This window comes from Gymnoscopelus microlampas (genome assembly GCF_963454915.1).
Source record: "Gymnoscopelus microlampas genome assembly, chromosome: 13".
Taxonomy (NCBI): domain Eukaryota; kingdom Metazoa; phylum Chordata; class Actinopteri; order Myctophiformes; family Myctophidae; genus Gymnoscopelus; species Gymnoscopelus microlampas.
This window is the reverse complement of record NC_139950.1, coordinates 9,033,631-9,058,830: the sequence shown is the minus strand read 5'-3', so window position 1 is coordinate 9,058,830 and position 25,200 is coordinate 9,033,631. Positions and strand designations below refer to the sequence as shown.

Here is a 25,200-nt window from a genome sequence, read left to right as displayed (position 1 = left end):
CCAAGTGGGACCAGAGACGAGAGCGTGGCTTTGCGACACTGAGCTGGACATATGACGACGATACACGAAAGGAGATGAGGCACAGGGAGAAAAGGAGTAAGAGAAATTGTGGTAACAAGCATTATCTGAGGAGCTGAGGCACACACAGTATCTCCACATTCCACATTTAGATCCTTCATATCATATAACCGTGTGGTTATTTTGTAACGCTGTTCACTGTGGAACGCTTCTCTACAGTATGGATACGCTGGTGTCTCTTCAGATTACTTAATATTAAAACTCTTGTCACACGGTTGACAGAGGAAAGGTTTCTCTCCATTGTGGATGCGCAGATGTGTCGTCATGTGACATAACTGACTGAAACTCTTGCCACACTGTTTACAGAAGAAAGGTCTTTCTCCGGTGTGGAAGCGCAGGTGTGTCCTCAGGCCATCTATACGACTGAAACTCTTATTGCACTGTTTACAGGTGTACGGTTTGTCTCCAGTGTGGGTACGCAGGTGTGTCCTCAGAGTACCTGACTGACTGAAACTCTTGTCACAATGTTTACAGTGGAAGGGTTTTTCACCAGTGTGAACAAGCTGGTGCTTCTTCAGGTCACTAAAATGACTGAAACTCTTGTTGCACTGTTTACAGGTGTAAGGTTTTTCTCCAGTGTGGACGGGCTGGTGCGACTTCAGGTGAGATAACTTGCTGAAACTCTTGTCACACTGTTTACAGATGTGGGGTTTCTTTCCTGTGTGAGTCAACCGATGAGTCTTCACTTCTGGCTGAGTTAAAGTCTCTGTAAACTGTTGATGACTGTGAGATGTTGGTTCATCTGTCTCTCCTTGTTTAAGGCTGGTTAGAGAGCCGCTGGTGGTGATTTTCTGACAGGCTGCTGAGGTCATCTGTCCATAGCTCAGCATTTGGCAGCAGAGGTCATTGTGGCTCCTCTTCATGTGTTCGTGGAGGTAGAACCCAGATGTCAAGGCACATGGGCCCTCAGAAGAGGGGACCTGAGTATGGAGAGACTGGGACCTCATTCCTCTCCCCCTTTCTCTCTCTCTCTCTCTCTCTCTCTCTCTCTCTCTCTATCTCTCTCTCTCTCTCTCTCTCTCTCTCTCTGTGCGTCTCGGTCTCAGAGAACTAACTAAATCCCTCACAGTACTTGAATAAAGTGGAAGCTTGCAGTGATTTCCACACCTTTTATAGGTTGACCAGAGATCAGGGCTGACATCACACACCAATACAAGCGATTGCCATGCATACCTAAAACACTGATTTGTGCAGGGGCTGCTGCAGTTTGTGCATGTGTTCTGTACGTGGCAGAGTGGGATGATGGGGTGGGGCAGGTAAAATCCAACCAAATTGCTCAGGGCCGGCACTGGCCCACATATCTGACCACTTAACAAGTGGTCAGATGGGTGGGCCGCGAATACATTAAAGATTTTCAAGTGCATGGGCCCTGATCCAGAAAAGGTTGGGAACCACTGCATGTTAGGTTTACTCTACATTACCGCCCAGCCACTTCCCCAAACATTCCACTAATAGTCTTTGGTTGTCAGAGGAAGCCATTGGTTTCCATTCATTTCATCAAAGTATAAAAACTGGAAACTCTAATGCAGCACAGTGCACTTTACGTTGCCTTAATTTTTTTTATTTTGTCAAAGTTACACTACCATTGTGTTTTAAAGCACAGATACATTTGAGAAGTCTAGCCGAAAATGGGAAGAGGGACATACTAGCAGATCTAGTATAGAGCTCTGGGGTATCCCGGTCAAGATAGCCAAGAGTTTTTCCTTGCCACCGTCGCAAGAATGCTTGCTCAGGGTGGGACAATGTTGGTTCTCTGCTTTATACTGTAGGCCTTTGTTTCAAATATTTTTATTGTGAAAAACAGGATAGGATTATACGTTTTCCGTTCACTTACATGGATTTCTTCCTTTTTTTCCCCAAAAAACAAACAGACATATACACAAAATAAACAGGTAAAATGAAAAGAATTACACTCAAACTTAAACAAAAAACAAAATGACTCCCCCGCGTCCCTTCCCCCTCCCCAGAAGTGCTGCCCCAAATTACGTGCGACATACGTGACTTACGTGCGTATATACTTGCTTTCACATACGCTATCTGTTTACATGTATCTTTATGTTCTATTTAACCTGTTTTTATCTCTTCCCTTTACTCTCACTCTACTCTCCTCTCATGGAACACTACAAAAAGATGGAGCGTGCACAAAAAAAACGGATGCAACCCACTGTTTTACTCCAGTGAGAAAATGTGAGATGTGACAAATAAAACTGATTGTAAATTTCCAGTTAATCTGAATCAGACTGTGGATGGCTGCTGTGGCTCATGACCAACAGAAGGCCCGGCCTTAGACATAAAACACCTTAAAAACACCACCAGGGGGCTCAATGAAGTTATATCAACCTCATAGACACATGAAAAACAGAAAAAGTGCAAAACCATGGCACCGCCTCTTTAAATGTCAGTCGGGCACTCAGCCTCTGCAACACTTTCTATTCCATTCTATATTGTACTTTTCTATTCTATACTTTTCTATTCTATACTTGTCTTAAGGCAAAATATTAAATATGTGGTTACTAAGCTTGAATTAAAACACAGGAATGTTCTCCAGTTTAATTTAGCCTTTGAATTGCAATACTTTTACTGATCAGTTACTCATTTAAGCAGATATTCTAATATCCCTGCCTTTATGATTTTGGCGTTTAAAAAGAGTTTCAATTAAGATCTACGTATATATTTCCAGTGTTTCACTCTTTCACTGTGTATAGAAATGGCCTCTGCCAGCAGTCTCCTGTCTGAAGAGCAGTTTCTGTGTTCTGTCTGGATGTGTTCACTGATCCAATCGCCACTCCATGTGGACACAACTACTGCAAAACCTGTCTTACACATTACTGGGATCGTAGTGACCTGTATCAGTGTCCCATGTGTAAGGAGGTTTTTGACAGGAGACCTGAGCTAAGAGTCAACACTTTCATATCTGAGATAGTTGCTCAGTTTAGAAAGTCAACAGTTGAAAACAACAGTAACCAAGCTAACCTTCTTGTATATTCCTTGCTGCTTTAGATACCATACCTGTCATCATGAAATGTTTAACTTCAATACACCTAGTTGTTATATTGCATTGTTGTGTTATCACTGTCCTTGCTGAACATCAATATTTCACGTATTGTACTAAGTAAGTGACAAATAAACCCTTCTTGGTTTATTCTTGACCCCCCCCCCTTCTTTTTCTTGTATAGAAAGATGTTTTAACTTTGTAGAAAGGTAATAATGATACAATCACAGTAAGTTGATGTCTGGCCATCAGTTAGTGCACTAAACAGAATACTATTTAGTAGTTTAGTTTTCAAATATTCCTTATCTTTATCTTGTTATAACGACCAAAGTCATTAGGTGGTGGTGTGCAATATCATGACTGTAGTTATGTAGACTGTCTTTTGACTTGTTTGTAATAAACATTTAAAGTCAAGATGCAGTTTGCAATGTTTTGGTTTACTGGGTTTCTGGCAATTTAATGTCATCACATGGAATACACTTGGTGTCATTTTCTAAAGACAGCTAAGTGATCATTCACAAGACAAAAGGAATGTTGCAGTGCAGGTGTGAAGTGGGTGAGGGAGATATTTCTAAAGACCTTGTAATTCTACAGAACACAAGATGTTTGTCAAATAAATGAAGATGCTGTGATGTACAATGAAGACTATGAACAGAATTTAGCAATCAGTTATTCCTTCACCTCACCAGGTTGTATTGTTCTGAACGAATTTGGAGCAATCTTGTAAAATAGTTCTGAATAGAATTGAGGATGACGGCTGGACGGTGTCGTGTAATCGGGTCCTGGGGGTCCTGGAAGTGTTTATAATACATGTATATATGTACTATGAAGACTAAAAAACGAAATGTACAAGCTCATTCTAATTGATTATATTTGAAGGGAGAGAGACACAGTGGAGCCGGGAGATAGCCACAATGTTCATTGGGTTGTCTGATGTTTCTGCTATTGATGTGTTGATCAGTCAACACTGTAAGTATGCTGGCTTTTGTCCTAGAGCAGGAGTTCATCTTTAGGCGTGAACCAAACAACACGGTCTCACTCCGAAAACGTAGCCGGTTGCCTTTTTGTCAGAACCCCGCGACGGAGCCGAATGCCGTCGCTGGACGCCAGCGACGTAATTATGTGCCTTCCACGGTCACTCATAGACATTCATTGAGGTCCAAAGACGACACATTGCGCCGTCACAGGCGGGCCATTGATAATGCATTGGCATTTCAAAACGTGCGCTAAGAAGCTTGTTTGAAATGCACCAGACCACACGCCACCACCCACAAAAACCTGTAAATATTCTGAGTATTTACATACTAGTTTGGTCATTTTTCGATGAGTATTTGTTGAGAACGACACTTTTATTTAACTTTTGTATACCCGTGACGTCACGTCAGATTACTTCCGTATGACTTGATTGACAGTAGTAAAGATCCGATCAAAACTATTTATTTTAATCTAATAGATCTATATAAATGATCTGCTTGTCCACTAATCAATTATTCTGGCACTTAAATGCCTAATGTATGAACAATTCTAGCAATAAATAATTATTTGTAATTTCTTGATTCCTAGCACTCATAAAATCCCGCCTACTGCATCCGGATGTTCACCACGTCCACATACATGAAAACAAACATAACGTTTCCGTATCCGTTCTGAACCGGAAATGTGGTTATAGGCACATTTCACGTTCTGTAAAGGTTCTGGCCTTCTTTTAAAGCTTTTTGAAACAAATAGCAGCAGTCTTTTGCAGTCGCTTAGGAACAAATAGCAGCATTTATTTTTTCTCAAAACGATTTCATGTTTTTTGTAACATTTAGGACGTAAACAATCATATTGAGGGGCAGTTGTGCAGCAAAAACGTCATTACCAGTGTTGCCAGATTCTGTGAGAGAAACAAGCAACCACTGGTCTAGGAAAACAAGCCCAAAAGAAGCAACTATGGGCCACATGACTCATGAGCACTTCAAACATATACGTCAGCTGCTTGAAAATAGTAGATCTACAAGCTCACAACGTGTCGTGATGCGACGCGTTGTGAGCTTGTAGATCTGCTATTTTCAAATTCATTTTTTGGGGAAATTATAATAAGCATACCTGGCAACACTGGTATGCATATGTGCGTCTATGCCTCCCATGATGCATTGCATTGTTTTTCAACTACATCGCGGTAAGTGAAGTCTTGTTACTTTTTCATTTATTTAATAGAAACACATGTTAAATCTGCACCCCCACCACCACTAAATCATAGAACCACAACACAGGGTTGTTGCTAACATGTTAGGGTGTGTACAGTAGCAAGTTGGTTGGTCTGTATAAGTTTAAAACTGTTTTACAGTGGACATATCCCTAAGCTAACAAGCCATAACAAACAAACACAACAACATGAGCTCGGCTATTTGTGTGTGTCCCTCTTCATTTGTGTGTAGTTATGTATTCTATATGCCATGTTTGTTTGCACAACACTAAAGGCAAAACGAAATGTAATCATTGTTTGTGTTTCCCATTCTGAGTGTACAAATGGATGTTTTATTATGAATAGAATACAAAAGGATCCTATTGAGCCATAGTGCTTTCTTGTGGTTTAAATCCTATAGAACTTTACTGTCCTGTACTGCTAATAAAGTATTAAATCAATTAATCAATCAGTACTAGTAGTACAGTCAAATGTTATGCTAAAATATGAACACAATAAGCCCCAGGGGCTTGTTTACATTTTGGTCCATTGTACTCAATTGAACAGTCATATTATATATACCATACAGAGGTGCAATGCAAAACATGTTGGGATAAAGGTCAGTTGAATAAGAGAAGATGGGTGGGGGCGGGGGGCAGAGGATTCAACTATAAAGCTGGTACCAGGAGTTAAATAAAGATTTTTTTAAAACAGGAACTATTTAATCACTTAATTTAAATGTATTATGATGTTAATGTTGTTGTTGTTTGGATATTCGAAAGTAGCTGATCAAAAAGCTCACAAAGCATTGCGATGTGACGTGTTGTGAGCTTATGGATCTATTTCTTAAAACTGATATGTTACATATTAATTTGGGGCGCTTCACATGAAAAGCCAGAACCAGAACCACTGCCATAGTCCATATTCACACGGCGGCCATTTTGGAATTTAACATTGCGTTGCTGTGGCAACTGGGGTGGCATTTCATTGGCAATATGGCCGCTGTGTGGATATGGTCTATAAGGGTCTATTCCAGGGGTCTTCAACAGGGGGTCCTTAGAGCTACTATAGGGGGGTCCGCCAAATCTTTGTGTGATAGGATTTTTTTTTACATTAACCACTTGAACCCTATAATTCCTTTTCTGAGGGGAACATTAGCCGAAAATAGCAGATCTACAAGCTCTCAACGCCTCGCGCTTGAGAGCTTGTAGATCGGCTATTTTTTGGCAAAGAGGCTATATGTATAGAGGGGGAAAAAGCAGACAAAGTAAACCAAAAAAGTTTAATCTGAAACACAATTTTATACAATATAGAGGGGGTCCCTGCTTCATCTCTCTCTCAGCTAGGGGGTCCTTGGCCTGAAAACGTTGAAGACCCCTGTTCTATTCGGTTCTGTACACTCTCAGAGTTTATCTCAGGATTTCAGTGTATGCAGCTATTAAAGGTATCGTGATGTGTTTTTGGGCAAGTATAAGATTCTGTATATCTGGTTTAGGGCTGTTTCTCCTTTTGTTCATTGTAATTCTGAATATGTTGCTTTCTCTTACAGATCCTTCCAACCAAACTCTCCTAAACAAACAAACAAACAAACAAACAAACAACCCAAAAGGCACTTTTAAGAGCCACTCTCTCTCTCTCTCGTACTCTCTCTCTCTCTCTCTCTCTCGCCCCCCCCCCCCCCCCACACCTTTCTCTTAGTGTGTGTGTGTGTGTGTGTGTGTGTGTGTGTGTGTGTGTGTGTGTGTGTGTGTGTGTTTACCCTTGTTTGTCTTATCATTGTCTTTGTCTGTTATTTGTTGTTACCCGTCACCATGAGTGATCCAAAAGCCATGGTTACGGAACTTGAAAGGAGTTTAAATGCCGCAGCTGTGGCCAGAAGTCTAAATGCCTTGATTCCTCCAGAGTCACAATGGAGAGCACCACCAACTCCAGCGAAGAAGGCAAAGGCACCTGGACCAACCGTAAGGTGGAAAAAGAGAGACAGCAATAGAAATGTCATCCCTGCCAGGATCAACCAGAAATCAGGGTCAGTATTGTTATACCATTAACTCATTTAGACCTGAGGCCGATTATAAAATCCACTTTAAAATTTCAAAAGCTTTTGCGATCCACCCATCTGACCACTAAACCCGGCAGCCTATCTCAGCTGCCATGTTCAGTGGTCATATGTGTGGATCGCATACATTTTCAGAGCATGTGAAGTGTCCACTTGACTTTGGGCAAGACACTGAACCCCTAACTGCTCCTGATGAGCAGATTGGTGCCTTGCTTTGCCGTCTGTGTTGATGTGTGTGAATGTAATAAACATTGAAAATCACTGTGGATATAACAACATTTAACTTGATAAGGCTTCCTTTAAAAAAGATGTCCTGAGTGCCTTGCCAATGGACAGCTAGACATTTTTTTAAATCAACCTACAGCAATCATTCCTATTTGATTGCATATTCATAGGCGACTGAACTGTCCACGTTATGGTTTGGGAAAAGTCTAATAGTCCTCATGATAATAACCAGGCTGACACTAGTGTTACAGCAAATAGGATAGTGTAGTTATATAGTTAGTTATAGTTTTTACAATTCATGCATTTAGCAGATGCTCTTAATCCAGAGCGACGTGCCATTTTTGGCTGGTTGAAGACCAATCATGCTGCGGCATTCTAGACAATTTGGAAAGGCTTAAGTGCACATGCCAGGCCAGTGAGTAAATGTTGAGGAGAGAGTAAATGTTGATGACAGTGTTTTTTTTTTCCTGTTGTAGCTGGTCCAAGTCGGAAGGCTCATCCAGGTGGTTGTGGTCAGAAACCTGTTCCTCCCAACGATTTTCCTGACACTAATGCTGAGGTCTCCTTTGCTCCAAATGCCGTTGGTGTGTATTTCATTAGTGCAAAGCAATATGTTCATGATATATTCTAATAATCTGTCAATGAGTTTGAATGTTAATTATATGTTTGTATTGCACATTTACCAGAATAAATGTGCAACTAACCTTTTCACAGCCATTATTATACTTTTTATATTGTAAATGTAAAACATAACCTAATGTTGTTTTTCAATATCCCATACTATCTTAACAGAGCGTTTCATACAAGAGCTCCAGCACTCCCTGAGCGTTGCATCGGCTGACATCGAGGAAGCACCAACCCCAGCTCCTCTCCAGGCTTCCTCCGACTGGAGTACGCGGAACCACTCTCTTTTAGAGAGATGGCGGGCAGAGAGACCCTGGCTGATTAACCGCGTTGCAGCGAGGGCACATGTAGGCACACACATGTGCCAACAGTGTGCCATCAGTCCAGCTGCTGTCTGCTGTCATGGCTGTGAACCACGGCCATTCCTGTGTGCCGAATGTGACATCAAAACGCACACAGACACTAGAAACGTGATGCACAACAGGGATGCCATGAATGCAGGGTTCTTCCAGCCTTTGCCTCCAACCACCTGCATTGTAGATGAGGCTCATTGCCGTTGTGGTAAGTTCTTGTTTGTGAGTACACCATATCATATCCTCTCTGACTCATTAATCTCATTACTTTGACCACTAAACAATGCATTTTTTTGTCCTGTCTTACGGTCATGGAATCTTTTTAACCTTTCTCACTCTTCTTTCAGTCTCTTCAAGTGGTTCCAGCAATCGTAATGTTCTATTTCCTATTGGACACAAATGATCTTTTTCAGAGTGCTTTGTACCTGTGCGGATACCTGCAAATATCTGTGGTTGTGCATCGGAGGCATTGAGGGTCAACCCAGGAAAGGCTGTTGCTGTGATCACAATGGATGGTAAGGATTTTTTTTTTTTTTTAAAGCATCTTAAAAATATATTTTTACTTGGTATTTTTACTTACCCACAAGGCTTGTCATAGGTGTATTTATGAAATCAAACGTATGCCTATTGACTAATTTATGCCATGCTAGGTTTTACATTACAGTGTGCGTGTCTTTGATTTTCTAGGGCGATATGATCTCAGCATGCCTGACCTGAGTTGCGAGTCATGCCAAGCCACTTGGACTGCTGGAGTGGACGATCTCATTTGCAGTAACTGCTGGCCTGCTACACTTAATTTCGCAACAGTTTATGCCACAGATATATTTTTCTCATTTGAGAAAATGAAGATGGCTGCACCAGGACTGTCCTGCCAGGCATTTTTAAGAATGCTTGATCAGCGAACTGTTCACTTTGGCCGTGTGAGTATTTAATTTAGTTAGCCAACAGTATATATTTTTTTCTTTTTGTCATGTGCATTGAATTTGTTTCTTATTTATTGCCTGCCCATTATAAACTGTTGATATCCTTATTTTGAAATAGACAGGGAAGATCTCAACAGATGCCTTCCAGAAGAGCTACTTTCAGTGGGAAGTTGTACAGTTTGAGCCACATCGCTGTCTCGCCAATATCAGAAGGTAATGATATCAGTGATGTTCTTTAAGATTTTTAATATTACATGTGGCAGTATTTTACGTGTATGAGACAACATTTGTTTTCTTGTCTTTGATTCTTTGTCATTGTAGGCCGTTAAAGGTCTTCAAAGCCAACAGCAGAACCTGGAATCCCTAAAGGTGGAATTAGCAGTGTCAGAGAGCCAGTTGGAGGATTGGGTGAAGGAGTGGGCAGAAGGTGAGGAATTGATTATTGTTAATGCACATATTATTTGCTCACAGCTTTAAAAGTTATAAGTCAAAACTTAAAATCGAACGGGTAACCAGTGAAGACAGCTAAGATGGGGGTGATATGGTCACGTTACCTGGAGTTCACTGACATTGGGTTCCTAATCCTTGTGTCTTATACTGTGGTTTTGTACCCACCTATTTCCTCTCTTCTGCAGCACCAACAACTACTGCTGATGAGCCTGATGCCTTGGCCAATAGGATAGAGATGCTGGTGCTTGGGCTCAAAAGGAGGTCTCAGCGTCTGCATAAAGACACTGACGGAACAAAAGCTCGTGCCAGGATCCTTCGACAGATGAGGAAGGAGAAGGAGATCCTAGCTTCTGTTGTAGAACAGTACAACAGGTTGGTTCCTAGCGCAGAACACCTGAGCATGGAAACCATCATATCTGTTGATACAGCATGGCCATGGCAGCTTCATCACAGTGGTATGTACACTAGTCTGTTGACTGCTTCCAACAAATCTGACCCATAATTCCACATAATATACACACTTGCTTGTTGAGTTTGGGAGAGGCAACTTTGAGTGGTGTGTTTACAAGTGTCTAAGTGGCTAACACTGCTCATTTTCCCTGTGAATCTTTGTCATAAATGCATTCCAGATTCTGTCGATCTCAGAACAAAGAGACGGGCGTTATGACGTCATCATGGCAGGAAGGCGACTCACAGAGGAGAAGAAAATCCTGGTGACTGAGATGGAACATCACTGGAAAAGTCTTTCAGCGTATGACCATGACCTGAAGGAGCTGTCGTGCAGTTTTTCTTCTGGGCCAATGAGTATGTATTTGCAATAAATTATTTTTGTAACAACTGCTATGCATTCCATGTCTATAATTCATTATAAACATACTTCTAATATATTCTAATCTGCGTATAACACTGTATAATTATAATAATAAACACCCACAAAATAATCTTAATGCATTTTAACAGTTATCATAACACAAATAGCATTACATGATGACTTGGGGCTGATGCATATTCCACTTTTAGAGCCGAGTTTAAATCGGTTCGTTTCGGGTGTCACAACATCTCGGCAGCACCCTTCGAACCTCTGAATGACGTTGTTTGGACAGAGCCAAACCGATTTTAACTCTGCTCTAAAAGTGGAGTACGCATCGGCCCTTATAAGGTGACTTAAGGTCAAGTATTATAGGTCTCTATGATCTTGCATAGACAGTTATGACAGTATAATGGATTTTAACAAATATTATAATGCATTATAAGCGTGATTATAAAGCATTACTACTATGAGAATTAAGATGGGATTCTTAGGAAGTGTCATCATACAATGGTTTATGATTGCAGTTATGATTGCTTATAACTGTAACTATAGTTTTAGAAGCTTACTCCAATTAATTTTACATGGCCTTATACGTCATTATACAAATCTCTAATGTGTTATTGTTATTGTTATAAGGCATTATTCATGAGTGCTATACTTACAACTGTATAAGTATGTTTATAACACATTATAGGCATGGGATGCATAGCAAGTGTTACAATATTTCATGAATATAATACATACCACTGATGACTGTTACTAACACAGGTTTTGTCTTGTGTTCTACCCCAAGGCTCACCGTGGAAACTAAGTTTCGAGGGTCTGAAAGGACTGCAGTGCATAATCCTCCGTAAGCAGTGGGAAAACCGAAAAGGGATGATGCTGGCATGGGAACATTACATGCAAGTTGATGAACTGATGCAGAGAACGTCACCTTTTTGGACAACACAGATGATGCTGATGATGATGACAGTGACTCAGACATGTCTGAGGACGAATTGGAATAGGCAACCATTGCAGACCATTTCATTTGGCTCTCCTCTGGTCATGTCTATCTCGCTCTCTCTCAACCACTCCTACCTACAGGCCTTTTTTTACAGCCACACTGGACCACTTTGATGGACTACTTTCCCAATGTTGGATTACCACGATTTGTGTGGATTGTTCCCCTTTGCGGACTACTAAACTGCCCCTGGCAGGTAAATAAAACTTTCTGTCAGGTGGAGTTTGCTTTCAGGTTGCCCGACTGGGGACAGCAGGGCTGTGTTGTGTCAGATGGAGCATGGGGTAGGAGAAGGAGAGAGGAGGCCATTGACTCTGGCCCTCAGCAAGGAACACAATCCAACCATTTATGAAGAACGTATGAGGATGCAGAGAGCACGTCCCCTCTCCGCTGTTTGAGAGCGGACGCCAACGGAATCATCACAATATCTGCCTAAACACCTGAACGTGGCCAGAGCACTCTTTCTTCTGGTCTGTGGAATGTAAAATAAGAGCACTGTTTGCCTATAATGTGCTGTTCTCACTGTTGCTACACTTAAAAATATAAAATGGCAAGTGTGAACCCATAGTCATAGCTATGTATGTATTTTGCTTAAAGATTGAGGTATGACATTTGTTATCGCACAGCCCCAGAAAGTAAAAAATGAACGGTAATCAAAATGTTACGTATCATTCCATAATGACCTTTGGGAAAGTAGAACATGACCTGTCCTTGCCCGACAGGCAAATGCCTCTGACACCTTAGTGTCAACCCCTGAAATAAGATATATATTTCAAGAGCATGATATCATAGTAAACATCCATCTAAACCAGTGATATAGACGGATTTCCGCGCGACGTCATCACAGAGCAGAATGCGCAATCTGCGCATGCCTGGGGGAAAGGCGCGTTCGAAAATACAGCCCTGAGCGGCAGTGAGCGCACTGGCCAATACAAACTAATAGGCGAGTGTGCTCCGGTGCGTAATTTCCAAACGCACCCATAGGCTTACCCCCTCCTCTGCGCGGTCATATCCTCTCAATGTTTACAAACATGAAACCCGTCTATAGAACTGGAGTCCTGTGGGCCAAATGTGTAGTTTTCTTGTGGCCCTGGAACACATTCCATATACCCAAAATATATTTTGGATGGTTGGTTGTACAGGATGACAACGTTTTTTTGCTTTCCGTAACCGTTCACCAAAACTTGTTACATCAGCTTGCATGCTGACCACTGACCAGTGTTTTGTGCTATAGTACAAACGTATGTCGATTGCACAGTGTGTGCTGCAGGTAGGCCACTATATGACCATAATGGACATGGTTACATCCTGACTGCTTCATACATTTACGCATTTGATGTTTGAGAGGATAATGTCTGTGTCAGACCTTTTTAGTGCACAGGCTTAGAATTTGAGAAAATGGGAAGTATGCATTTGAATGTGTTCTGTGTGCGGGTCCCTTTGTGTCTTTGTGAGAACAGTAGCGGGGGCAGGTGAAATGCTTCTGAAGTGTTTGTATGTTTGTATGAATGGGTGAAGTGGTCCCTTTTCCTGTTAATACTTTTAACAGTACAGGCAGTACAGTACGTTTATGCTAATGTAATGACAAAAAAATAAAATAAAAAGGCCCAGGGGCTTCTTTTCCATTGTGCGAATGTGATCTGTGTTTTGCAGGGTACATGTTTGTATATATTGTATACTGTTTATTATTGATGGTACTTCTGGACCATATGAAGGTGTGATTCACACGGAAATGCTGTCTGATATATAGTTCTCTGCACCTTAATAAAAGGCAGTTAAACCTTCCTTGTTATTCCATTGCCTCCTCCTTATATTGGTCCTTCTGGAATGTATTCATCTCTATTGCTGTATCTGACAGTCCTTGTTGTGTATCTGTCATCTTGTAACTGCTGGCTGACTGTGCTGCCTCTGGGCAACTGACGTAATGATGTAACTGATGTAATGTGCCAATAACACTGATTCTGATTAAAAGATAGTTAAAGCTACTTATAGAACACCAGGAAATGCCTTCGTGTATTGTTTGTATTCTATGCAAGTAATACATTTTTCAGTAAATGTCCGTTGAATGTTCTTATGAAGCATTTTGTTCACAGAACATTTTTGTTCATACAAAACCGCAAGTCATGCTTTCATTCCCACTAGCTGAAGGACAAAATGTGTGGACATTCAAGGTGGAGAGTTGGGACATTTCTGGAGCACAATAAACATATTTTATGTGAATCATTGTAGACCAGCCTATTACCACATGATGCCAAAATATTACATTTAAAGGTGATTACTGGCTTTAGCTGGCAGTGGGAATATACTACAACAATACATTCCATGAATCTGTAATAGTACAGTGTAATAGTATAGTAGCACTCATAAGCAGATTATAATGCATTATAACTATGCTTATAAGACAGGGGTCTTATAAAGGGGCCCGGGACCCCTAGTGTGTCCTCAGAGTTACTCCAGGGGGTCCGGCAAATCTTTGTGATAGGATCTTTTTTTTTTACATTAATAACCTGAACCCTAGCATCTCTATTCTTATGAACATTAGCTGAAAATAGCAGATCTACATGCTCACAACGCCTCACGCTGCAAGGCGTTGTGAGCTTGTAGATCGGCTATTTTCGGCAAAGTGGTTTGGTGTCGAGGGCAAAAGAAGCAAATCAAGTACCAAGTTTTGAATGTTTAAGTGGTTAAATGTATGAAATGAACCAAAAATATTAATTTACACAGCACTGATGATAGTCAATGAAGCTATCTATGAAATCTATGAAAACGTGTAATCTGCAACACAATTGTATGCAATGTATGGAGGTCCCTGCTTCATCTCTCTCTCAGCTAGGGGGTCCTTGGGATGAAAACGTTGAAGACCCCTGTTATAAGACATTATGCATAGCAAGTGTTACCAAGGTGGGTGTATATGAAAGTAATGAGTATCAGAAAGCTGGCCACATGGGGCCTGGGAATGTCAAAATACAGCTCTGTGTCAAACATGACACCAAGGTTAGTGTAATAGTGTAATAGTGTAGTAGTGTAATAGTGTAATAGACTAATAAAGTAATAGAGGGTATGGGGTGCGTGCTGGCTTAGCGGTCCAGGTGCATACCACATAGGCTCTGATGCCTGGCAGCGTGTCGCGGGTTGGAGTCCCGATCCTGGCGGCCTTTGCTGTGTGTCGCCCCCCATCTCTCTCCCCATTTCCTGTCAGCCTATACTGTCCTATCAATAAAGGCATAAAAGCCCAAAAACAAATAATTTTTAAAAAAGTAATAAAGGGTAGGCATCATATGCCACTCATCTACACTGAGTGCCAAAACATAAAGCATCATGAAGCATTGGAGTTTGGAAGAGCTCATTGGGAAACTCCCACTGACGCTGTATTTTGCCACTCAATAGACGTTCATGCATAACTTCCAGGTACAATGATGTCACAAGCATACCCTTGACCTGCACCTTAACCCTTAACCTCAGTAAGACTATGCCTAAACCTTACCATAACCCTAACCTCAGTACAACTAGGCCTGCCAAGGAGCCAATCAAGACACAGGTGAGGCGGGTCTATCCTATAACGTTGATGGGATCCATAATAACACATAGGACTGTGCCTGAAATAACCGATTCACACAAGCTCAAATGAGTAGCATCGGCAACCCGTTGTGATCTTGTAGATCGTCTATTGCCCTTTGAACAATGTTCAAAGGGCACCTGTGATGAGCAGGAACAACCCATAATATTTACAATGAAATATGTTTCTATGTAGGGCAAGGCCTTTCAAATTATGGATTTGCTGTTGACCTATGACAAAGTTTAATGTCCATCTCCTTCCAAGCTATGAGTCTAACAGTCATACATTCTCAGACCATTTCAGAGCCATCCTAGATAAAATCAGTCAAACAGATGTTTCAGGAATTATTTAGTAACCAAATGTGTTTGAGATATTGATGTGTGCCTTACTTACATAGTCATCCATTACAATTAGGAAAACTACATGTTGGAGCTGATACGTAGTTTAGGGTTAGGTTAGGGTTACCTAAGCCTAAGCCTCATTCCCCTGGCTAGCATGATGCAACTCCTTGCAACCAAACGGTTTCATGCAACTACTTGCAACTGCTCGCAACCATTATCCCCAATGGCAGTTCCAAGGAGTTGCATTGGTGTGACATGTCCATAAAACTGTTTAGTTGCAAGGAGTTGCATCGCAAATCATTGGTGTGGTTTGGGCTTTAAAATGACAATCATTTTACCTTTTATCAAAAAGGTCCGAACACCTCTCAGTCTGTTCCTTGTTTGTTTGTGGGCTATGATGCAAAACAAATCTGTCAAACAGGTCATTCTCTGTAACACTTGTTGAGGCATCTTCCTCTTCTCCAGGCTTCAAATCCTGGATCCCATTCAGTTTATTGTCTACACGTTAACCCCTCAGGAATATAGAAATAACATTGATTTTCATGCATGGCTAGCAGTCTACACACAAAAGAGGGTATGAGGAGTCAGTAGGAGTGAGGAGTTAGGAGGATTTTCCAAACAAGCGCTTCCAAACTCCAGCTTCATGATGCTTTGTTTTGCCACAGTCTAGATGAGTGGCATATGATGCATAGCCTCTTATAGATAACTATCATCATTGTCTGAACCATTAAGTTATTGGGTGTATGGCTTTAAATTCTCATTGTTTCCATGGTTGGCAAATGATGTATTATCAAAAGTGTGTATCTCCTTGCATCACCTTCATTTCATTTTGTAAAACATATGTTTTCTTGGATAATGAGTCTGAATAAACAACTGTCCATACAGTTGTATAGTCTATCTGCAGCTGACACTGTATTGCCTACATACAGTATCTGGCTCATATCCAGTATATCTAGGATACATTCATTCATTGACAAAAGACAGTTAATATCACTGTTGATTGGTATAGATTGACATCTTGGAAGAAACAACATTCAAAGTGCAAAAGGCTTTTAATGGCACCAAAGAAAGAAACAAAGAAAACATATTGCACAGAACAAAATAGGCAGTGGAAGAACTCACGTTTCACTTAAGTAAAAGAATCAATACAGCAATGTAGAAATATACTCTGTTAAATGTGACTTGAGTAATAGTGCAAAAGCATTGGCATGTATTCCAAAGTATTCCAAAACTAAAAGTGCTCATCTTGCAGAATGTCCCATTTCAAGTTTCCAAATGTAATATGAAAATAGCAGATCTACAAGACAGATCACAATGTGTCGCATCGCAACCCATTGTGAGCTTGTAGATCGACTATTTTCAAATGGCCGAAATAAGGCTGAAGTGGTTAATGTATGTTTTCTAATAATAAACAAAATCTCCAAAATAAATATTAACACAAAGTAAAAGTACAATATTGTCCTCTGAGATGTAGTGGTTTCAAAGTATGGCGTAGATGCTGGTTTTCCACCTCTGTCCAATCGGGTGAGACGAAGGCGGATACGGGGAGGGTTATCAGCTGGCAGCCATACTTTCATCGGACCGTACCCTTTAGGCGTGAGGTTACTGGTTGGCCCTGTCCTCTGGAAACTTCTTGGCTGGTTCCCATGTGTCTTCCCAGATTTTGTCACTGTAAAGTATAAATACATTATTTAGAGAAATTCATTTATCCCATGGGTCTTCAAAAGGGGCACTGGGACACCTTTTATTTTTATATTAACCACCTGAAACATTCTAAGAGAAGATCTACAACCTCACAATGCCTCGCACTGAGACGTGACGTGAGTTTGTAGATTATCAATTTTTGGTGACGAGATTTGGTGTCGAGGGGAAAAAGTGTTTGCATCAGTATCATGCAGCCCTAATGCACATGTATGTCTATTGCCTAATGCCTACATGTAAAAAAGATAAGACAAGAAGCATAGCGGCCAACATTCCACTTCTGGTAATTTCATTATTTTGATTTTGACTGATGTGAATTTAGATTAGTTCCTCATAAAACAATTTACTCTAGTACTGGTGACAGACAGTCCATATCTGAAGTCTGAAAGAGAAGTCATTAACAACATTAGTCGACTAACAGTCATTAATTACTAGAATCCAACAATGTGAATTTTGTAACCTTCCTGTACATTCAAGCTGTACAAGCAAATTACACAGAAGCTTCCAATTCAACTGCTGAGGCCGGTGGACTGCAGCTGCCAATCAAGCCCATACGCTGAGCTAGAGCTTTAATCGGGCCTAAATATGTGAGCCCAGCCCAACCCAGCCCGACAGAAACGATACATAATTGACAATTGGAGCCCAACACAGCCCGAAGCCTGACATTCTAAAGAAGTATAATTGTTGCATGCAGCCTTATATTTTTGTCATTACATATTGGTGATTCGAAGAACAGAGTCATTCTACCCTTTTCCAACTGTCTTTATATATAAACAAAAACCCAGCTTGTAGCAAGCACCGTCCTAATTAAGGAACAATAAACATCGGAGCCTCGCTGGAGAACACGGCTGACGGCCGCCGCTAAATCAGGCAACAGGTGTACAGGCTATTATAGCTACAAAGTTCACACGTCTATAATATTATTAGGATATACAAAAGTGACCGTGGATGGTTTCAACAATGTCCTCCGCTCCACTTGGGCACTGCATGCATGCAGACGCCACAGCGGCCACCGCCACATACACACACGCTCAACTGTTGCGCCACAGCACACACAGTCACACATGCTCAACTGTATCAAGTAGCTCATAACTCACAGCCACAGTTATGAGCGCAGCTTACATAGTCACAGAGACATCATGATACCGCGCTGCGCTTGCCTGCCTGATAAAAACAAGACCAGGAGACCTGGTTCTGCCAGACCTAAGCCGGACTTCACATAAGGTGCTTTTCGTTAGTGAGGGAGACGAAAGTCTCCCTCAAGACGAAAGTGAAGTCTCCCTCACTTTCGTCTTTCCGTCTTTCGCCTTTCATCTCAGAGAAATCAAGGTGCTTTTCCTTGACGTTAGGGAGGTAGACCAAATCAACATCAACATCAGTCAAGGAGGTACCCTGTTCTATCTCTCTTTTCCTCTTCCTCTTAATGGACTCCATCGGCAAGGTTTGCTAAATGAATCGAACTTTGTTCGATATACTGATAGGGGGAACCCTAATTTATGGATAATAAAATGTAATTGATCGATATTTCAGGATATTTGACATTGAAGGTCTAATTGAAATATTTGTCTTACGTTTTATATATACCATCTGTATTTATACTTGTAACATAATAGTGATGTCATGAGTAGTCTGTGCCTATTTATTCATGCAGATGAAACCTAACCACAACCCGACAAAGAAACCTAACCACAACCAGACATACCATGTAGTCTGTGCCTATTTATTCATGCAGAAGAAACATAACCACAACCAGACATACCATGTATGGACAAAATGGTGACAAAGGCTCGTGTAGGCCATACCTTTCAGATCTGGCAAAAAGTGACCCAACCCAATGCCCGACAAATACGTGACCAATTGGGCCCGGCCCAGCCCTCGCCGCGCAGACCCGTCGGCCTCGGGCTGAGATCTTAAGCTCTACGCTGAACAGCACACAGCTGCACACAGCAGAGAGTGAGGGAGAGAGATAAAAGCACCTGGAAGTTAGGTCGTCAGCTTTTCATTTTGCCTACTTTAACTGGACACGTTGTACCAGCGTACTTTGATGTGAAAATGTGGGCCATCGGCAGGTCTGCAACACCACACAGATGAGGTGTAACCTTCCTAAATAGTAAGGCAAATTTGAGAGGGAAGAAAGAATTGTGGGATCAACCAGAAACAACTGCCTCTGGTAGGGCAAACAGTGTCAATTGAATAATATCAAAAATGTCTTACCATGCAGGACAAGGCGCCCAATGCACCAACACTTCTTTGTTGCCCTAAAAAAACACACACACACACACACACACACACACACACACACACACACACACACACACACACACACACACACACACACACACACACACACAGTATAAGAAATCACTGGGTAAGGTATACCATTATTTTTAGTACCTTTGCTTGTCTCAGTCATGATCAGCCTTAAGACAAATATACAAATTAACATGGTTCTGTGGGGCCGACAGCCAAGTGGTTATGGGAAATACTACCGCCTGACACTGAGTCCCCAGGTTGATTCCTGGGCAGGTCAGACCTTTGCTCCAATACTCTCCCTGCTTCCTTTATCTATACACTGTGAGACTATTAGCCTTGGACGATGTCTATTAAATCGCCATCTGCACATCAAACCATTGTGATGTGCGATAGCATCAGGACTTTTTGGAGTCTAGAGCGGGTACAGAAACGGCCTCTCTTTGTGTAGAACTGGTTTGTGCAAATTACTGGTTAAAGTAGTCTGAACAGGATCTGAGCACTGAGCAGTAAAATGACCTCACAGTTCCTCACACTATTGAAAAGCAGAAAGCCTGGTGACGTGAAGTTAACTTACTGGAACAGTGGGTTGTTTTAATAAACCCTTGTAGGAACCCTGACCCCCTGACTGATTTGTCACATTTTTAGTGGCCACAACCCATAAATGCTCATCCCATAATTGCATCTTCACTACAAATGGGGAACCATTTAAATAGTAAATAAACATGCGTCCCAACGGTATAACAGTTATTGCCAAGAACCTTTGTTACAATAGAGCAATAATCGACCAAACAGAAATGTCCCCTATGTGTGTGTATGTAGCCTGTGTGTGTGTGTGTGTGTGTGTGTGTGTGTGTGTGTGTGTGTGTGTGTGTGTGTGTGTGTGTGTGTGTGTGTGTGTGTGTGTGTGTAGAGAGAGAGAGAGAGAGACACACACAGACAGATAGGGTTCTATATTTTTTTACCTCATTTGTCCTTCTCCCTGTTATCTCCTTATATGGGTAGACCTGGGACCTTTTCATCTGGGAACATTTCTTGTAAACTTGAAGGATGAAAAGACAAGTTCATTAAGCCATGATGCTTTGTAAATGTCAGCAGTATTTTACATCTATCTATACATTTTCTGAATCTCTATGCATCTGTGTTTATGCCCATAGCCAATCAGAGAGGGGCTGTTTATGCCCATAGCCCATCAGAGGGGAAAAGGGTGGTGTCTCCTAGCCTGGTATCCAGCCTGCTTCGCTACGTTCGGCGGACTTTTTTTTCTCTCTTCGCTTCTCAGTCTGGAACGCACCCCATTGACTCGTTTTGCAGAACTACACTGGAACTACATATGTTACGTTAGGCAACGTCGTTGCTGATTGGATGTTGTTCAAACGAATGACGAATCACAACGATCCCACTGTTTTTTTTGTCCCGCCCCGCACCACAGACCAATCAGAAGCCACGGCACGACTCGAAACGTTTGTCATGTCCCGCCTCCCTTGGAGATAGGAGGCATTCTAGACTGATAAGCGGAGAGAGAGAAAAAAGTCCGCCGAACGTAGCGAATCAGGCTGGATCCCAGGCTAGGTGTCTCCATGATTGGTCAAGCCTTCACGTGACATCATAAAGTCTTACTATAAAACAATGACAATGTGGGGTAATGCTGTTAAGTTGTACAACTATGCCAGAGTCACAACAAGCAGCACAAGATAAACGCCTAGCTGTGGACAAAAATTGGGCAAATTAGCCAAATCTATGTGTCTTTAGTGATGCTGTAGTGATTGGGTGTAAAGGGAACAAGTACAAATCCATGGGGGACTCCAGTCAACAAAGTATATAGGGTTTAAGTGCCTAACCACTTAAAACCTATACTTAGTTGATTCCAAAGTGCTCTATACTAGGCCCCCTCCTGTTGCCACTCTACACTACAAATCTTCGCTGACAATAATTATAGTTTGGCTAATTTCAATGAATGTACACAACCCATTCAGACCGGGATAACCTATATGTTCTCTGGGAACACGTCTAAGTCATTCATTTCTGAAACTCTTAAAAGCCTCATTTATACTACAACATATGACATACTTGGATGCAGAAAATACCAGATCTGCAAGCTCACAAAAACAAATAAAATAAAAACATTTAAAAGCCAATGTGGATGACACTAACACATTCATTTATATTCACATAAAAACAAACATTTAACACAGAATAGCAATATACAGGACAGCCAAGTATATAAGTCCAGCAACTTGTCCTTTGCAGAAATATGCAGAATATGATTCAGCTATTGTGGCATGTGTCAGTAGAGGTTAAGAGATGGAGTACAGAGGACTGGTGAACAGCTTTGTCAGGTGGTGCAAACAGAACCACCTGTTACTAAAATTGCCAAATAAAGCAGATGGTGGTGCATTTTAGGAAGATGGTGGCTCCCCCATTGTCTCCCATTTCCATCGAGGGAGATGTGGAGGTAGTCCAGAGCATCTGGGCATGCAATTGGACAATAAACTTGACTGTACTGGGAACACAGATGTCCTATACAAGAAGGGCGGGGGGCAGATTTACTTCCTGAGGTGGCTCAGCTCCTTTGGTGTGTAGGACTCTGCTGAACATGTTCTATCAATCAGTAGTGGCCAGCGCAGTACTGTATGCGGCGGTATGTTGGAGGGGTAGTATCAAGGAAGGCGACAGCAGGAGGCTGAATCAAGCTGGTTCTGTCCTCGGTACCACTTTGGATACTGTGGCCATCATGGACAATCCCTCTCCTTCCCTACTACTGTGGCAGGGCAGAAAAGCTCCTTCAGCAACAGACTGTTACATGTAACAGTCAGTCCCAAGTTGCAAGAAGGAGCGCTATAGGAGATATTTTCTGCCTGCAGCAATAAGACTGTACAAGTCCTCATCTGGTTGGCTTGATCAGGCTGATTAGGATGGGGGATGTGGGATGCAAGCCATCGGACTCTTGAGTAGTGTTTGGTCTGTCTTCTTAATATTGTAGGTTGACGATGCTTAGATGCATATTTATTTATTATTCATTTTTTTGTTTCATCTAATGTGTTTTTATTGATGTCTCTATGAGAGCTGCCTTTCCCCTCGGGGAAGAATAAAGTACCTACCTACCTAGCTAAGACCATGTAATAAGCTGACAGCTGGGGGGGGGGACACTATAAAGGCCACTGCACACAGGATGCGATTATTCACATGGAAAAAAGGCACCCTGTCTGAGCCAACCTAAAAATACTGTATTGAGTCCATAAATTAACATACCTTGAAGATGGTTGATATTTCTATATTATAAATTGTTTATATGATTGGTCTTATGTAATATTCTAATATTTTGAGATTTATTCATGAGCTGTATTGATATAATAATCATCAAGGTAAAAATATATATTTTCTTACAACTTTTACATGTTTTTTAGAAGGATCTACGTATAGTTTTACTTACTGCACATATTGTCCACTTGGCGAGACACATTCTTGTCTTTAACAATTCTTTTGGCCCACTCTGGGCCATACTTGAGTACTTTGGCAGCCACTGCTGGTTTTGATTGGAGAGAATAACATGTCCCACAGGACATCCTCCTGGCCTCCATATTGGCTTGGCATTTGGGACATGTCTTTTTCTTCGGTCGTGTCATTTTTGGAACTGTTGAGACAAAGAAAATAACCAGAATTTTACACAATGTATTTATTCATAATAATTGTAAGAATGTACAGAAGGAACCAAATACACTCTTCTGGCTGTGGCACCGTAAATGTTTAATGTCAAGGACCCCAAATTATATTAATTTGCTATTCAGAAATAGCAGATCGTCAAGCTCACAACATGTTGCATAGCAATGTGTTGTGAGCTTTTAGATCAGCTATTTAAGATAAAACCCTACAATAAAATTGGGTAAAGTGTTAATTCTCATTAAGTTAAAAACTTTTAATCCCTATCTAGATTGGATTTTGGGTAGTTCAAAACCAAAAAACAGGATTGGGAGCACTCTGATATCTGATGAGATCAGGAAAACCTACTCAAATCTGGATCAAAACAAAAAACAGGATTGGGATCAGTTTGATTAGAAAATAATAATAAATAAAATTAAAATAAATGCTGTTATTTGATTTGCTCATATAGCGTGCAACACCTACAGTACCATCAGCTCCCAGTACTTAACAGGTTGCAGAACAATGGCTGCACAAAACAAAACACTTTGTATGACAATGGGACTAAACTTGAAAGCAGGGTGTGTAGAACCAGTGGTGGATAAAGTACTCAAATGTTTTAATTAAAAACATATGTAAGTGAGAGTCTGGCATTCAAAACCTTTACAACTATTTTCAGAATGATGTAGCTTTCAAGTTTCTATCTATTTTCTTCACCAGGTTGACAAAAGCTACATCAATACATCTTCAACAGCACACCAAATGAGTTGAGTACAGTTGGTATTCATAGAGAATTATCCACGTGCATCCATTTGTAGCATTTACATTTCTGTGTTTCATTCAATCACTCAGAGTCAAATAGAAGTGTAGCTACTTATTTTGTAAGAGAGCTTTAATAAAGAATAACTTAGTAGAATAGAGTGCTACATTTGTTTAGTTTGTCCAACACTGAACACACATTATTCCAATTTCTGTCATGTATTTGCTGTGAGTTAAAGATGTGTGGTTGTGTTATTGTGTTTTAAGTTGTTGGTACTCACTGGAACAAGGTGATGAATGACAAAGAAAGAAACCTGTAAAGGGGGGAGGGAAATGAAGATATAAATGCATAATACTTAAGATCAAATATTCCAGTGGCCACCAAATGGACCCTTACAGTTCTGTAACTAAACAATATAAGCACTGATATTCAGGATCTCTTGGTCTTTATTGATTGATTGATTGATTGATTGATTGATGTACTTTATTTAGTAAGACATGAGAACAGTACATGGCAGTACATAACAGTACATGGAAGTACAAATTCGCAATACAAGGTCTACTAAACTGGATAGCTCAGTTAAGCACGTAGCTTGTTTATAAACAAACTTAGCACAGGGTATATGAAAAATGGCCAAACCCTTAAACCACAAGAAAGCACTATGGCTCAATAGGATCCTTTTGTATTCTATTCATAATAAAACATCCATTTGTACACTCAGAATGGGAAACACAAACAATGATTACATTTCGTTTTGCCTTTAGTGTTGTGCAAACAAACATGGCATATAGAATACATAACTAAACACAAATGAAGAGGGACACACACAAATAGCCGAGCTCATGTTGTTGTGTTTGTTTGTTATGGCTTGTTAGCTTAGGGATATGTCCACTGTAAAACAGTTTTAAACTTATACAGACCAACCAACTTGCTACTGTACACACCCTAACATGTTAGCAACAACCCTGTGTTGTGGTTCTATGATTTAGTGGTGGTGGGGGTGCAGATTTAACATGTATTTCTATTAAATAAATGAAAAAGTAACAAGACTTCACTTACCGCGATGTAGTTGAAAAACAATGCAATGCATCATGGGAGGCATAGACGCACATATGCATACCAGTGTTGCCAGGTATGCTTATTATAATTTCCCCAAAAAATGAATTTGAAAATAGCAGATCTACAAGCTCACAACGCGTCGCATCACGACACGTTGTGAGCTTCTATTTTCAAGCAGCTGACGTATATGTTTGAAGTGCTCATGAGTCATG

At 40.9% G+C, this 25,200-nt stretch overlaps 2 protein-coding genes across 2 annotated transcripts; one reads left to right on the top strand and one right to left on the bottom strand.

Moving 5' to 3' along the window:
- The first annotated feature begins 7,124 nt into the window (after positions 1-7,124).
- On the top strand, positions 7,125-13,660 carry LOC311058748 (uncharacterized protein). The gene is made up of 10 exons (XM_084076217.1): positions 7,125-7,263; positions 7,995-8,102; positions 8,311-8,703; positions 8,909-9,010; positions 9,183-9,415; positions 9,537-9,631; positions 9,740-9,845; positions 10,054-10,323; positions 10,498-10,672; positions 11,473-13,660. Exons 1-7 carry the CDS (start codon positions 7,230-7,232, stop codon positions 9,783-9,785), a joined length of 1,011 nt encoding a protein of 336 aa, XP_083932343.1. The 5' UTR covers positions 7,125-7,229; the 3' UTR covers positions 9,786-9,845; positions 10,054-10,323; positions 10,498-10,672; positions 11,473-13,660.
- A 2,991-nt stretch (positions 13,661-16,651) lies between these two features.
- On the bottom strand, positions 16,652-24,995 carry LOC311058754 (uncharacterized protein). Its single transcript, XM_084076223.1, has 6 exons — positions 24,989-24,995; positions 24,210-24,242; positions 22,964-23,164; positions 20,496-20,572; positions 19,495-19,538; positions 16,652-17,248 (listed from the first exon to the last, which is right to left on the bottom strand). The coding sequence occupies exons 3-6, from the start codon at positions 23,154-23,156 to the stop codon at positions 17,182-17,184; spliced, it is 381 nt and encodes a 126-aa protein (XP_083932349.1). The 5' UTR covers positions 23,157-23,164; positions 24,210-24,242; positions 24,989-24,995; the 3' UTR covers positions 16,652-17,181.
- Between the last annotated feature and the right edge of the window lie 205 nt (positions 24,996-25,200).